Source organism: Callithrix jacchus, chromosome 13, assembly GCF_049354715.1.
Source record: "Callithrix jacchus isolate 240 chromosome 13, calJac240_pri, whole genome shotgun sequence".
Classification (NCBI taxonomy): domain Eukaryota; kingdom Metazoa; phylum Chordata; class Mammalia; order Primates; family Cebidae; genus Callithrix; species Callithrix jacchus.
In genome coordinates this window covers 18830125-18844937 of record NC_133514.1, presented here as the reverse complement: position 1 = coordinate 18844937, position 14813 = coordinate 18830125, and the positions used below count along the sequence as shown (strand labels likewise).

Genomic DNA, 14813 nt, shown 5'->3' with positions numbered 1-14813 from the left:
AAAAGTTACGAAGACTAGATTTTCGAATTCCACCAATGCCTTTCACCATGCATTTAGAGGATCAGTTTGTTCTCCTATGACCTATTATTGTGTTGAACTGTGTAAACATATTTCCTAATATTGAGCCATCCTTTCATTACTTAAGTAAACTCTGCTTGGTAAAGGGTACAGGCTAATTAACTTTGATGTGTGAATGTCTTGCTTTCTGATTATGACACATAGCACCTCAAGGGCAATGACTGAATGTCATGCTTCTTGGCAACCCTTGTAAGTACTGTACTAGGCACAGTGCTATTTTCAACTTTTCATTGAATGAGGAAATATTTATTAAGGGGCACCTTTGTTCCAAGTACTGTGCTAGGTTCTAGGGGTATCAAGATGAACAAGATGGATTTCTTCTATGATCTCATGCAGCTTATAGTTCAGTTTTGTGCTCATAGTAAGCACTGGATGATTAATTAAACGAATGACTAAGCGTACTGCCCAAGGGCCCTGTAAAATACCATGCTCTGATTTAAGGTTCCTGAAGAAAACTACTCTTAGATAATGCTATATAAAGAACAAAGAAAGGGAATATCATGGTCTCCGGGCTCCCAATTCTTAGGTAACTAAACAACAGAACAAAACAAAAGCCCCAAAAGCCTAAAAAGAATATCCACCAGCACTGAGGTCCAGCAACAGTACATTCAGTGAAGACCAAGAAAATGGAGCGAGCCCTTGGCCTTGAAAGCAAAGTCTGACCAAGTTATTGGAGTATGATGGGTCAAGAGAAAACAAAGAGCCTGAGAGGATATATGAAAGAAGAGGCTCCTGGGTTTCTACCGAGGCTCTTGTATGGCAGATGTGAGCCCACTCTGTCAGAGAAATGCACAGAAAACTGGGCAGGTGGCCTGATGGATCAGATTCTCCCTGCACTGAAATGGAGCATTCCTGCAGGAAGTGGTGAAAGGTGGCAAGGAAGGGAGAGTGGGAAGGGCAACACAACTGCACTTGAGCAGGCTCTTGTGCCTCTTCTCCCCTTGAGTCCCCATTTCATCCCTGTGGCTCTTCCCCTGCAGGCAAAGGGGACTTCCTTAGGAGAAGCAGCTGCTTTGGAGGGCATGGGGCAAGAGTGACAGTATCACAAGCTGAGAGCAGTGGCCTCGGCACTGCCAGGACACACCAGCCCGAGGTTGATAGTGCTCAAGGGCAGGAGGCCCACTAGGCTTCTGGACTCTCCTCCCTCCTCCTCACACTTGCCTCAGTGCTCCCCTTGGAATCAGGGACGTGAGCAGAGGGCCAGAGTGAAAATAGGGCTTGCTTCCCAGGGCATCTCTGAGTTCTGAGAAGAAATTAAGAGAGTTCTGAGCTCTCTGCCTGTGGAGTAGAAGTCCTAGCTTGGTTCTGCTTCCCATTCTACAAATATGAGCACCAGAGGGCAGGAGAAGAGATATTTTAGTCTCAGCAACAAAATGGGGAAAACATTCCTCTCAACCCTTCCCTTCTCCAATCCCCAACTGCCCCACCTCAAAAAAAAAAAAAAAAAAAAAAAAGTTCTGTGTGTACGGAGGGCAAAGAGGGGAAAAGATTCTATTTTCTTTCATAATAAAGAAAAAGTCAACAGGATGTTCTCCAAAGCTACAAATATACTTTTTCAAACAGTAAATATCTCTATTAGTAGCATGATGCCAGTTGGCTAATTCTGTCTGTCTCAGTAGAACCTTTCCAAAAAAGCCCCTGCTCTTGTGTAATGTCTATTTACAAAAACAGCTCTTTTGCATTTTCAATTTGCTAGGTTTCTCCATCTTTTGTTTCCTCACCCCCTCTGCAGAGGCAGAGATAAACGGCAGGCCCAGATGGCAGCTGGGTGGGGATCCCCTGGTCACTCCAGCAGAGCTCACATCCCTGCCTTCTTTGGAGAGCCCTACTTTCATGACAAAGAGTGGAAAGAGGCTGAACCCTAAACCTGCTTCCTGGGTCTTTGCTTGGCCTCCAGAATCCTTCTGAACGTGAATGAGCCTAGGCCTGGCTTGGGGGTGGAAAGAACCCTGAAACGATTCAGTCTGCCCCACCCCATATCTTTCTGCTATCTCTAGCTAGACCGAGAGACCCACAGTTCTGGGGGCAAGGGAGGTAAGGGAGGTGAGAATGGAGGGAGGGCTGAGCAAAGAGTAGGTGGTGGTGGTTGATAGTGGCTGAAATCCTGGCTCCCCGGGGAGTGGTCTGGGCCTGAGTCACTGTCTCGGCAAGAGCAGGAAGGTGGGCGAGAGGCAGCAGCTCCAGCAGGCTGGAAGGACAAGCCCCTCCCCCAGGCCTTCTGTTATTCTATCCTTGGGTTGCTGCCTGGTCTGGCCTGAGGCCCCACAAGGCCATCACCACCTTAATGGTGGGAGAGAAACAACAGAGGGCCAGAGCTCGGACAGGGCTTATCGAGAGCCATCTAGGTCCGGCAGAACAGCTGCTTGTTGGATGCCACCCTCTCTGTCTGAAGGCCCAGCTGGGCACAATGCGAAAGGCCAAGGAAAGTTCAGTCCAAGCGAGGCTGGGAGAGACCCCAGCAGAGGGGGACATGAACTGAGCTGGAAATCAGCCCTTTCCAGTGCCTATGACCACAGCCTCCAGCCCCACCTCGGTCCTTTCTCCAAGTTAGCTTGATCCAACCAGAACACACAGAACTTGACCTCCACCTGCCATCAGTCCGAGGAGGTATGTGTGTGTTTAAAAATAAAAGGCATGACTGTGACTTGGCGGATTTGTGACTTGGACCAGAACAATCCTCCAGCTCAACTGTGATCCCTCCTTCCCCACCGCTCCCCAGGCTGACCTCTGAAAAGTAAAGACAGAATGAAGCACACAATGTTGAGTCACCCAAGAGCTGGGAGATCATCTCATCAAAGCAACCATTTATTAAGCATCTACTACTGCCAGACTGCATAGGCGCTGCTGATACATCAGTTTATTTGAAGTGTCCACTCCTGCACTTCACAGGACAGACAGTGCACTAGATCAGGGGCCTGGAGCCAGACAGCTGGGGTTCAAATCCTGGCTCTGCCTGTTACCAGCTGTGAGACTCTGGGCAATCGACCTCACCTCCCTGTGTCTCCATCTCTTTGTCTATAAAACAGGATAATAATCTACTCATCTTCTAGGGTCGCTGTGAAGGTTAAACCAGTTTAATGCTCAAAACAGATCTTGACATACGGTAAGCAGTCTGCTTTTTGCTGGGAAGGCAGTGGTGGTATTTTGATGATGACAACCAACCAGATCCAGAAGGGGCGACTTGCAAGAAGTTACAGAGATAAGTATCCTCACCCTCAAACAAGAATGGTTAGGAAAGCTGAAATTACTTTTTTGTTTTGGGGGCAAGCAGCTGTCCTATACTGTGAGGCACTACCACCAGGCCCAAGTGATAAGTCTGCCTAACTTTGGGTGGCGACTTACCCCTATATGGTGAAAGGATTTTTGTCAAAAGTGTGGAGGCTGATGGAGCACCTAAGAGAGGAAAACAGGCAACTCAAAGAGGCAGCTTGGATTTTTTTTCTTTGCAGCTCCTTAAGAAGATCCTAATAGCGATAGACAAGTAATCACTTATTCTCGTTCTAATCTGTAAGATAAGAAGGGGTAGAAAATGGGTTTGCACTTGGAGGTGAGAGGCTTGTCCTGCTACAAGCAGAGGGAACTGCCACTGGCCTCGTCTCCACTCCAATGGGCTGGCAGTAGCTTAGACTCTAAGAGCACTGGACTGGCTGTTTAGTTTCTGAGGTACCATCTTTAATCTCACTTTGGTTCTGTCTCTTACCAACCAGCAATTATAAAGAGCTCTCACACTACCTTTTTCCTCTTCTCTGCTGAAAGTCTGGCCCCTAGAAAGCAAGAGGTAGAAGGAAGACGGCTGGATGGACTTGTGGGCCCCCTCTCTAGATCATCCCCCCCGGACAGTAGGGGGAAGGGAGAGGCAAACATTCTCTTGCTATGGAAAGCGAGGTCTGCCCCAGCAATGATTTAAAAATTTTAAAAATATGAAATATTGTAAATACACAAAGAATACAGAGAATATTTAATAAATACTCATGTATCCACCACCTGGCTTTGTCAAATTCTAATGAAGCTGTGCATGCTATAGACATTATTCTTTAAACAACACAATAGTACAGATACTGTTGAGGCGCCCTAAGTATCACACTCTGAGATTACAGGCTTGCACCACCACCCTTGGCTAATTAAACATTTTTTTGTAGAGACGGTCTCACTGTGCTGCCCAGGTTAGTCTCTAACTTCTGGACTCAACTGATCCTCCTGCCTTGGCCTCCCATGATGCTGGGATTATAGGTGTGAGCCACCTCACATGGCCCCTAAGATTCCATTTCCTTCTCTTTTTTTGTTACCCTAGAGTAACCACTATTCTGATTTTAGTGTTTATTATTCCCAAACTTGTACTATATTAAGTCCATATGCAAAATATAGTATTGCCTTATAGGTCTAATGCTTACATAAACAGTACAATGTTGAATGTATCTTTTTTTTTTTTCCTTTTTGAGAGGGAGTCTCACTCTATTACCCAGGCCGGAGTGCAGTGGCGCAATCTCAGCTCACTGCAACCTTCACCTCCTGGGCTCAAGTGATTCTGCCTCAGCCTCTCTAGTAGCTGGGATTACAGGTGTGCACCTCTGCGCCTGACTAATTTTTTATTTTTAGTAGAGATGGGGTTTCACCATGCTGGCCACGCTGGTCTTGAACTCCTGACCTCTAGTGATCCACCTGCCCAGCCTCCCAAAGTGTTAGGATTATAGGCATGAGCCACCGTGCCCAGCCTACAACGTTCAATGTATCATTCTTATTTATTTATTTATTTGAATGTATCGTTCTGAAGCTAGCTTTTTACATTCAGCAATACACTCTTGAGATATGCCCACAATGGTACACAGAGCTCTATTTTACCCATTTTAACTACTATATATTATTTCTTTTTTCTTTTTGAGGCAAAGTCTCACTTTATCATCCAGTATGGAGTGCGGTAACGCAATCTCGGCTCACTGTAATCTCCACCTTCCAAGTTCAAAGACTGTCCTGCCCGAGGTTCCGAGTAGCTGGGATTAGAGGTGTCTACCACCACGCCTGGCTAAATTTGAGATAGGGTTTCACTATGTTGGTTAGGCTGGTCTTGAACTCCTGACCTCAAGTGATCTGCCTGCCTTGGCCTCCCGAAGGTCATGAGTCGCTGTGCCTGGCCCATATTTCATCATGTAAAGACATCACAATTTATTTTCCCATTCTCCAGAGGCTGGGCATCTAAACATGATGATGCAGCTCATACTCCCACCTGTGTCCCCTGCTGCATGGAGGTACGGGAGTTTCTCTGGGGTCAGGGACAGCTACTATTCCAACTGCAAAATCTCTAATTTACACCCCCTTCTGCACTGTATGTAAGTTCTTACTGTTCTTCACCCTCAGATACTTGGCATTGTCTGTCAGGCTTCAAAATTTCTGCTGGTCTGATGGTTGAGAAATGGCATCTCATTGTTGGTTTAATCTGTTTTTCTTGATTACTAATAAGACCAAACATCTCTGTATGAGCTTTTGTTCACTTGAGTTTTCTTTTCTAGAAACTGATCAACAGTTTTCAAATCTATGGAATGAGTTCTTATAAAGAACTCAGCCAGTGTCCTTTACTGCTGCCCCTTCTGTATTTCTTATCAACCCAGTGAAACAACCACATATACAAGCAACCCTGTCTTCAGTTGCTGGAGTCAAAGGTGTGAGCTTCTTGTCTGGATATTTGAAATTATATTCTTAAATAGGCGGTTTTCAAACTGAGTTCTTTGCAGAACACCTATCACTCAAAGATCGTTTAACCTGCTACACTGTCTTCCACTGTACACATATATCAAAATCACTCATGAAATTAAAAAAGCATATGCACTCATCTTGGGAAGGAAAAAAAGAAAAAAAAAGTCAATGGAGCTAGGTCATTCTTTAAGAAAAAACAAGGCTGGCTGCAGTGGCTCATGCTTGTAATCCCAGCACTTTGGGAGGTCGAGGCGGGAGGATCACTTGAGTCCAGAAGTTTGAGACCAGCCTGGCCAACATAGTGAAATCCAGTCTCCACTAAAATACACAAAAATGAGCCAGGAGTGGTGGCGCATGCCTGTAATTCCAGTTACGTGGGAGGCTGAGGCATGAGTATCCCTTCAATCCAGGAAGTGGAGGTTACAGTGAGCTGAGATAGTGTGACTGTACTCCAGCCTGGGCGACAGGGGGAGACCCTGTCTCAAAAAAAAAAACAAAACAAACAAAAAACCACAAACAAGAACATAATAGAAAATATCAGAGTGCACTGCACACATACTGTGTAAAACTTATTTCAAGTGTTAAGTGTGTGTGTGTGACTTGTGTTATCAAAGGTATTTCTAACTGTGAGTTGTGGTCAGAAAATTTTGGAAACTACTCTAGGTGTGGTGACTAACACCTATTGTCCCAGCCATTCAGGAGGCTGAGGCAGGACGATCGCTTGGGCCCAGGAATTTGAGACTGTGGTAAGCTGTAATTGCACCACTGCACTCCAGCCTGGGCAACAGATCAAGAGTGAGACCCTGTCTCAAAAAAAAAAAAAAAAAAGGAAACGACTGTCCAACTTAGCGTCCCTGGCTCCATTCTTTCTGAGTTATCCTGCAGGCCATTGCCAAAATAATCTGACAAATCACTGCTTTGGCCATGCCACTTCCCTGCTCAAAAGCCTTCAATTTTCAAAAGCCTAGGCTCAATTTCAAGTCCTCAGCATGGCACTGAAAGCACTCTGTAACATGGCCCTGAGGTGGAGTGCCAATTCTCCCCAACGCAGCCTCTACCCCAACCACTATTTACCACCTCCAAGCTGGCCTCCTGACAGTCCGCACAAACACTCTTGACACATTCTAACTCCACACACTGTCTTCATGCCATGCTTCTAACCTGGATCCTTCTTGCACTCCCACGGAAATAGCACATACTTGCTAAGTCAAGGTTCGGTTAAAATTACATCTCTTGCTTCAAGTCTTTCTTGATGATGCCACACTGACATTTAGTGATCGGCTGTCCTTTTGAATCCCTAGCACTTTCTGTACACTGGCTGAAGACAGAGACCGACTCATGCAAGTCTTTTAAATGTCCCTCAACATTTAGCACAGACCTTTGCATGTTATAAATGTTTAACAGGCATTAAATCAACAAATATTTGCTGAGCACCATGTATGTGCATCACACTATACTGGGCCCTAGTTGATGGGTTAGCCACCAAAATAATGGGTTTGGGAAAACAACTCTAATAGGTTAACAGCCGACTCTAAAGACTACCCCCACAGATTTCCTTCAAGAGTATAATACGTATAATACCTCTGACTAAGTAGCTGTGGTAATCAAGACACTTGACTCTCCCTGACTGCTCCAAAACTTGCAAGACATCCTTCGCCTCTCATTAAATACCTGAAATAGGAGCAAACTCACACACAGAATCTCACAGACTCTTTATGCAGCTCCTGTCTTCAAGGCATTACCATGTTCTCCAGTGAGGAGAAAAAGCTTAGTGTGTCCAAAGTCACAGAGGACATGAGTGGTGAGGCTGTCCCAGGCAGAGGCCCCATAGGGGGAAGCAGCTGAGCCTGTTACAGAACACCTAGAGGTCTGCAGGGCACAAGGACTTCCTCTAACTCTTGTGTGTGAAGACTGACAACTCCCTGTGATTCACTACCAACCTGCTAGTGTCAACACACCCTAGCAAAGTGAAACTCCTTCATGATCCAATCAGCTTGGGAATGGTCTGCCACTCTTCCAATATTCCTGATCACGGGGACAGAATACTCAGGAGATACAGGTTTTAGTTCCAGTTCTGTCAGGTACTGGCTGAGTGAATTCTAGTAAGTTGCCAAGGGGGATAATGAGACTGAACTGCTTGCGCAGACGTGAGCACAAAGTCAAAGAATGGGAAAGCCCTCTGAAAAGTTAGAAGCAATCTACACATGTGAGAGAGCAATGGTAATCATAGGGAGAAAGACTTCACCGAGAAAAACCTGAATGATGGCTGTTTGACCCAGAAGTTTACCCTTTTTTCTTCTTTCTTTACATTCCATTCATTTCCTTTAACAATTACCTGTTAGATACCCACTATGTGCATGATACCCACTATGCTTACACAAAGATGAAGAAACTGTATGTAGCTCCTGTCCTCATGGGGTCGACGTGGGAGAGGTGCATGTCTGTGATACCTGGAAGCATGCAGAAGTGCTACAGGAGAGGCACTATGGAAGTACAGAAGAAACCACCAAAGCAGTTTGAAGTGGATAAGAGAGGAGTGAGTGGGAAGTAGAAATCCGAGGCAGCCTGACCTGGAAGCCACTAGTGTCAATTTAACAATAGCACTTTCAGAGGCTCTTCGTTTTAGGAAGTGGTTTGTAGGTTCTGCACGTTTTTATCTTAAAATTTTTCCTGAGCTCAGGCAAGTCAGGAAATGGGGGGAAAAGAGCCCCATTCATACATTTAATAAACATTTCCTGACTGCCAGGAACAGTGCCAAAGATTGCGATGACCACAAGACAGTCCCCATACTCAAGAACTCACAGACAAGTAAACTGACCAGCCGAGCAGATGCCGATGAAGGTCAGAAGAGAAGGTCAGAGGAGGGGCAACCAATGCAGCACGGCAGGGTGTGGAGGGCCATTCAGGGAAGACCCTAAGAGGATGTGAAGTGTGGCCTGGCTCTTGAAGGATGAGTGGATGCTGGCCTGGTGGAATGGGTGAGAGTGAAGGGGAAGCATTTCAGGCAGAAGGGACAGTTAACCAGAGGCACAGGGGCATGAGAGAGCAGGAGAAGCTTGGAGGATGGCATACATGGGTAAAGAGGGACAGCCAAGCCCAGAAGGCCTCAGGAGCCCTGGTCCAGAGTCGGGCCTCTATCCTGAGGATGACAGCAAAGGTATAAAACGTGAGAACAGAAAAGAAACAAAAAGCATCAAGCATGAGGAACACTAAAGTGTGAAGGGCAGACAGAAGACCCCGGAAGGGTCAGAAAAATCTCTCTCCACTCATTTCACAGCAGGTTCAGGTGACAAAGTGTCAGCGGGAATGGCCACTCCCTGCTACAGATGGAGAAACCAAGACAGACAACGGTTCAATGCTTGACCAGGCCACACTGAGTGACTGAGCCAGAACCTGAACGCAGCACCCTAACTCCTACTCACACTTATCTGCTGTCTCTAATTTCCTTCCTTCTCACCAAACTACTGGACCCTTAGTTATATGGAGATTTTTTCCAGTACTCCGTATTTCTCATCATTTAAGCCTAAAATCATCGAGGTGCATGGTTCAAAGGGAGGCTACAATTCCTGCAGCCAGCTAAGCTAGATTAAGGTCACTGTTCTTAATTCTACTTCATTCTCGCTTCATACCATAATAAAGCCACCTGAGTACAAACTGGAAGACGGGGGAGAGAGAGAGAAAGGGAGAGACAAAGAGGGAGGGAGGGGCTGAATGGGGGGGAGGAAAAGTTGGGGGGACAAATGCGAAGGAGAGGTGGTGGTCGGGTGGCAGGAGAGAGGGAGGGAGAGAGAGAAGCATTTGGCTTGGGGCCAAGAAGTGAATCTGTGATCTGAGATGTGAACATCAAATGCCTTTTCCTCGTAGGACAGACCACTGGGTCACCTTGCTGAGAGGCAGATGGTTGTATGAGCAGTGGCTGAGTGGATGGGTAGATGGTGCAAGAAGGCAGCAGATACCCACTAACAAACAGGTGGTGAGCGGGTTGCCTGCACAGAGGAAGCAGAGAACAAAGGCCTCTCACTCTTCATGCAAAGTCCACAGTGTGCAAAGGGCATCAATATTGGACATTTCTCACTGTGACATTTTGAAAGCTCAGCCTAGCCCAGAACAATGGTTACCCTCTGGAGACCATGGGCCATGTGCCCCTGGGCCTTATTTAATGATGGCTTGGCACAGCCCATGTACTTGGTGAACCTGACCTCGGGCATCAGCCTCCTATGATTGCTCTACGTCACTCTGGTCTCTTCCCCTAATGAGAATTCCAGTTTCACATGAATGGATGGATTCATTCTGGGGGCAGGAAAACCACTGAGGGAGTGAATCAGAAGGACCCAGCCCCAGTCTCCTTGCCAGCCATTGAGCTAGGAACTGAGTGTGATTGTGTGCCCAGGCGCCGGTGCTGTTCCCCTCTTTGAGAGAGAGGGTCAGGGTCCACGCAAGAGATGACGTAGAAGCCCTTTAAGGAGGAAGAGAAAGGAATCTCAGCTTTTAAGGACAAAGCCACCCTTCTGGCTGACTCTCAGTCCACAGAGGTACGAAGATGTGCCTGGTCAATTAATGCTATTAGATGAAAATCTCAACTCTTGTTAAGACAGTTAGTTGTCCATTTCAATTCTCTCCAACCTGATAGGTTAACCTTTAAGGAAAGGACTATTAGTTTTCCAGAAGACAAGCTTGCTGTGAGACAGGTGGAAACAATCTGCTTCAGATCACCCAGAGAATCATTTACCTTTATTAGTTTCTGCTCTACTCTTCTCCCAGCGTGTGAGGATTGGTTCAGTAAATGCCAATTTAAGCGATATAAAGCATCTGTACTTTAGCTTTCACTTTGAAATATAAGAATACTCAAGATCCAAGACGCACCAGCTAAGAGGACATCTGTATCCCAAAACTAGGGGACCCAGAATGACACTGAAAGGACATAATTCCCCTGAGAAAGGGAACTGAAACACTGCCACTTTGCCCACCAATAACTAGGTTATAACAAGACAGGAAAGGTAGCTTTTTAAGGCTCCAGCCCCCTATTGGCCTCCTGGAGCAAATGGTGGAGGGAGAAGGAGCAGCTCCTGCTGGGGCTTATTAGGACATTGCTTCGGGCTTCCCTCCACGTGCTGGCAGTGATTGTCAGACATTTGTCCATCAAGCTTGGTCTAAGAAACAGGTGGGGGAGGGGACAGATGGTTCACAAGTTACTTGAGAGCTAGCCCTGACACTGACTGATATCAGCTGCTGCGGTCTCCACTGATGGCCAAAAGTTAGACTGCAGAAGCCTCCCTGAAGGATATTCTATTATCTTCATTTGTTATAACTAGTTATCATGCACTTTGCATAAACAAATACACTAGACTCTAAGGACAGAGTGGCAAATACGTTCCCTAAGCCCATGGGCTGATTTATCTTGTACATCTCTGGGGGTCAATTTATTCACACATTATAGTTGAATCCCCTGAGGTCCAGGGTTGTGGCTATACAGGTCCTTGGGCCTGACGGTAAGGTAAGGTCCTTCATAAGAGCGTCCTCTAACAAAGCCCCACGAAGGCAGGCAAGTCATAAGTTTTTTTTTCCCGTGAACATAAATAATCAAGAGCAATAAATGGGGATTACCTTTTGGGCCAATGGAATCTTACAAAATACACCATTATCAAGTGTCTACTATGAGCCAAATATCACGTAGTTCCGCAGCAACTGGAGTTGTGACTCGATTACTTGAAGACTCCCTGGCTCCTTTTGTCATGGCATGATAGTTCCCAGAAGTTTAAGTTTAATATATCTACTTGGAGGGAAGGCAGGTGGTACTAGCTCTGAAATGATTAAAACCAGTCCAATCCCACAGTGGGAGGGTGGGTGCGGGGTGTAATTCTAGCCCCTTCCAAAAGACAAGCAAGTTTTGTCTTTTGAAGGCTGTTAGGTCGTGCAAAGGATAGTTACCCAAAAGGGAGTGGGTTTTGGTCAGTGAACTGGGTCCAGGCTGTCACAGCGAGGGCCACAGCTCTGGCGGGATTGGCGCGGGGCAAAGAGGCCCACAGGGAGAAAGACGACAGACTGCACCTCAGTGGAGTTTTAAAAAGGAGGGAACAAGGAAGTCCCTCACTTCAAGGAGCTAGGAGGACACAGGTCCCGCAAAACAGGAGTCAGACGCTGAGTCCCAGGCTGAGAAGACCCTCCGCCGGTCTTCCTGAGACTCCTGCTGAGAGACGGCGACTGGGGAAAGCACCGAGGGAACGACCTTAAGGCAGGGGCTGTCGGGCCTTGCTCTGGGGCAGAGGGGTCGCGCGGGACCGGTGGACGCCGGGACACGGCACTGACACAGGGCTAGGGACCTTGCGAGTCCGCAGCTCCAGCAGCTCCAGCAGCTCCCACCGCTCCGGCCTCACTCACCAGCTCATAGTCCCGAACCTGGGCCGGCCACCGGAGTCCTCATCCACAATTCGTTCCTCTGGGATCACTTCCGGATTCAGCCAGTCTCCAGGAAGTGACGTAACCCCGCCCCTCCGCCCGGAAGAGGCTGTTGGAAGGGCGGGGCCCGGCGCGTTAACCCTTCCGCTGCCGCGTGCTGGCCGCGGAGTTTCCCTTGCCGGCGACCTTCTCTGGCTGTGGCCTAGCACTTAGAGACTCAGGCTGCAACAGAGGAAGAATGAGACATCTGGGGGCGTTTTCTGCCTTCAACACTGACTCCTAAAGAGCTCTTCTCCTGACCACGTGGGGTCCTCAGCTGGCCTGTCCTCTCTGTCAAAGTGGTTTCTAATCCAGAGACAGTGGCAGCAGTTGTCTATGGGAGTAGAAGCCACTGGGGACAGAGAGAGTGGAAAACTGACATTCTCCGAATGCTCTTTCCTGTCTTTTACAGTTTGCACACCACACATGCACTACCTGTTACAAACAAACGGACGTTTCACTCCTTCAAGATGGCACAATGCTCTGAATATCAGTATATAGGTGCTTTTCAGGTTGGAATGTTCTGTAGATTTACTCAACACAAGAAGATGCAGAATATGGGTTGCTGCCTGCCTTTCAGTTCTTCCCTTTGGTCTCTTCTGTAGGACTCAAATGATGTAAATTATCCCTTTTTTTCTGTTCCTTCATTTAACTAATATTAGTTGTACTCCTACAGTGTCAGGTACTGAGCCAATCTTAGGATACAACCATCCCAAGAAAGTATCTGCTCTGCCCTTGTTCCTTCCCAGAGTTACTTTTCCTGGAGGGAGAGACAAGCAGGCAATTACAATGATGCTATATGATGGGATAGAATGAGATGTAGTGGCCGCCTGGAAGGAGACCTTGAAGCAGCACATGGGGTTTTAGGGAAGGCTTCCAGGAGGAGCCTGTGTAAGCCAAGCCCTGAAGGCAGAATCATGACTAGCTAGGTGAATCTGAGATGAGGGGTGAGGAGGGTCCAAGAAGAGGAAATTTATCATGGGAAGACATAGACAGGTACAAGCAAGCAGCTGACTTGCCTCAGGTCTCCTAAATTCAGAATTCAAGGCCTTAGTGGCTCACAAGTTGCTTGGGGTTCTGGGCTGACTTGGTTTCCTCACCCCTAAGTACCTCCCTCCCTTAGAAGAAGAACAAACGGTAGTGAGGCCCGAGTAGGTGCTGCTGGCCCCCCAGTGACCTTTTCTCTGGGAATTCTCCTTCCTCAAATGCACCGGGAGTGTTTCAGGGACTGCTTAGGGAGTTGCTAATCAATGACCTAGTGTGAAAGATGTAACCAATGACCTAGAGCAGAAGTAGTGTATGATTTGTTCTGACCTCCTAGGATGGAGTAGAGGGCTTTAGCAGGAGAGGTAGGAGGGTGGGCCACAGGATGCAGTCTCTCATTTGTGTGTTCTGTTTCTACTCTTGAGAGTCCATAGTTTGACTTAATTGACGTTTCCAATGGAGGTTGGGTTGCCATCACACAGATCAGCTTTACTACAACGTTGTTCCTTGGAAAACAGGCCAAAATGAACATAAGAGCAGCCTTGAAGAGTAGAGAGGAAGAGGAGAATTCACCAAAGGGCAGCCTGGTCAGACAGTATGTGTGAAGAGAGAGAGAGATTTTGCTGCTTTGCAGAGAGTGTGATGGATTGAAGGGCTATTGTGGTCCCTTCCAAAAGAGAAGGAAATTTTCTTTGTCTTTTGAAGACAAAGAGCCTCCTGGCATTTAGCACCTATGAATAGTTCTCCCACCTGCTTCCTCCCTTCCCCATACTCTGCCTCCCTCAGTTATTGCCCCACAGTGATAAATATTTCCAAATGTTTTAGCCTAGGTAACTGCCATATCCTAGGAGAAGTCTATTTCAGGGCTGGAGGGCAGCAGACACATCCTGCAGGACTAGAATGGATGAGTTCTGGATTGCAGATCTGGAGAAGTCTGGGGCTCTATTTCCAGTTCCATCTTTGACACTGTAACTGACCTCAGATCCCCTTTGTGGCCTTGGTCCCCTAATCTATAAGATGGAGTGGATAGATAACATCCCCAAAGTCTCCAACATTGCAAGGTTCCAAGTCAGCTGTCTTGTTGACTCTAGAGGCCCTGGGGAAATAAGAGAATGGGAAAGGCAGGTGAACAGGGAGGCAAGCCCAGATAAGTGGACAGGTCTGAGGAACTGGTGATATCTTGGGATAAGGCTAAATAAGAATTTTCTGGGGCTGTGCTGTTGACAGGTCACCTCTGGATGCAGCCAGCAGGATCTTTGAGGTAACTAAAAAGAATGGTGGCCTCGCAGGAGTCTGTCTGGAAAGTGCCTGCCTGCTCTCCTTACCTGTGGCTCATTCTCTCAGCTAGAGGGGCACTGGGCTGAGGTGGCATAGTCAGGCACCCTGCTGTCCTGTGTTCCTCCATGAGCCTCCTGTGCCATGAGGCATTGATCCTCGGGGAGTTGAACATGGGGACCCATAAACACTTCCCACTGTTGTGAAAAACTCAGCCTGCAGGGTCGGGAGCTATGTCTTTCTTATTTATAACCAAAGGGACAGCATGATACAGATTGATCCTGCCCCTGCAGGGAAGGAATGGAAAAGAGAAAATTGGGTTTCTAAGTAGAAGCTGAGAGTGGAGGTGCTTT

The 14813-nt window shown here is 47.2% G+C and overlaps 1 protein-coding gene across 7 annotated transcripts in view; it reads right to left on the bottom strand.

The window, feature by feature from the left end:
* The window catches only part of BIN3 (bridging integrator 3), a 48154-nt gene extending 35932 nt beyond the window's left edge, over positions 1 to 12222 (bottom strand). For all 7 annotated transcript variants that reach the window (XM_078347263.1, XM_078347265.1, XM_008979133.4 and 4 more), the window contains exon 1: positions 12145 to 12222. Coding sequence is in view for 2 of the 7 variants with exons in the window: in XM_008979133.4 (XP_008977381.1) it covers positions 12145 to 12152 (8 nt within the window). In the remaining 5 variants the exon portion in view is untranslated. The remainder of the gene's footprint in view (positions 1 to 12144) is intronic.
* Between the last annotated feature and the right edge of the window lie 2591 nt (positions 12223 to 14813).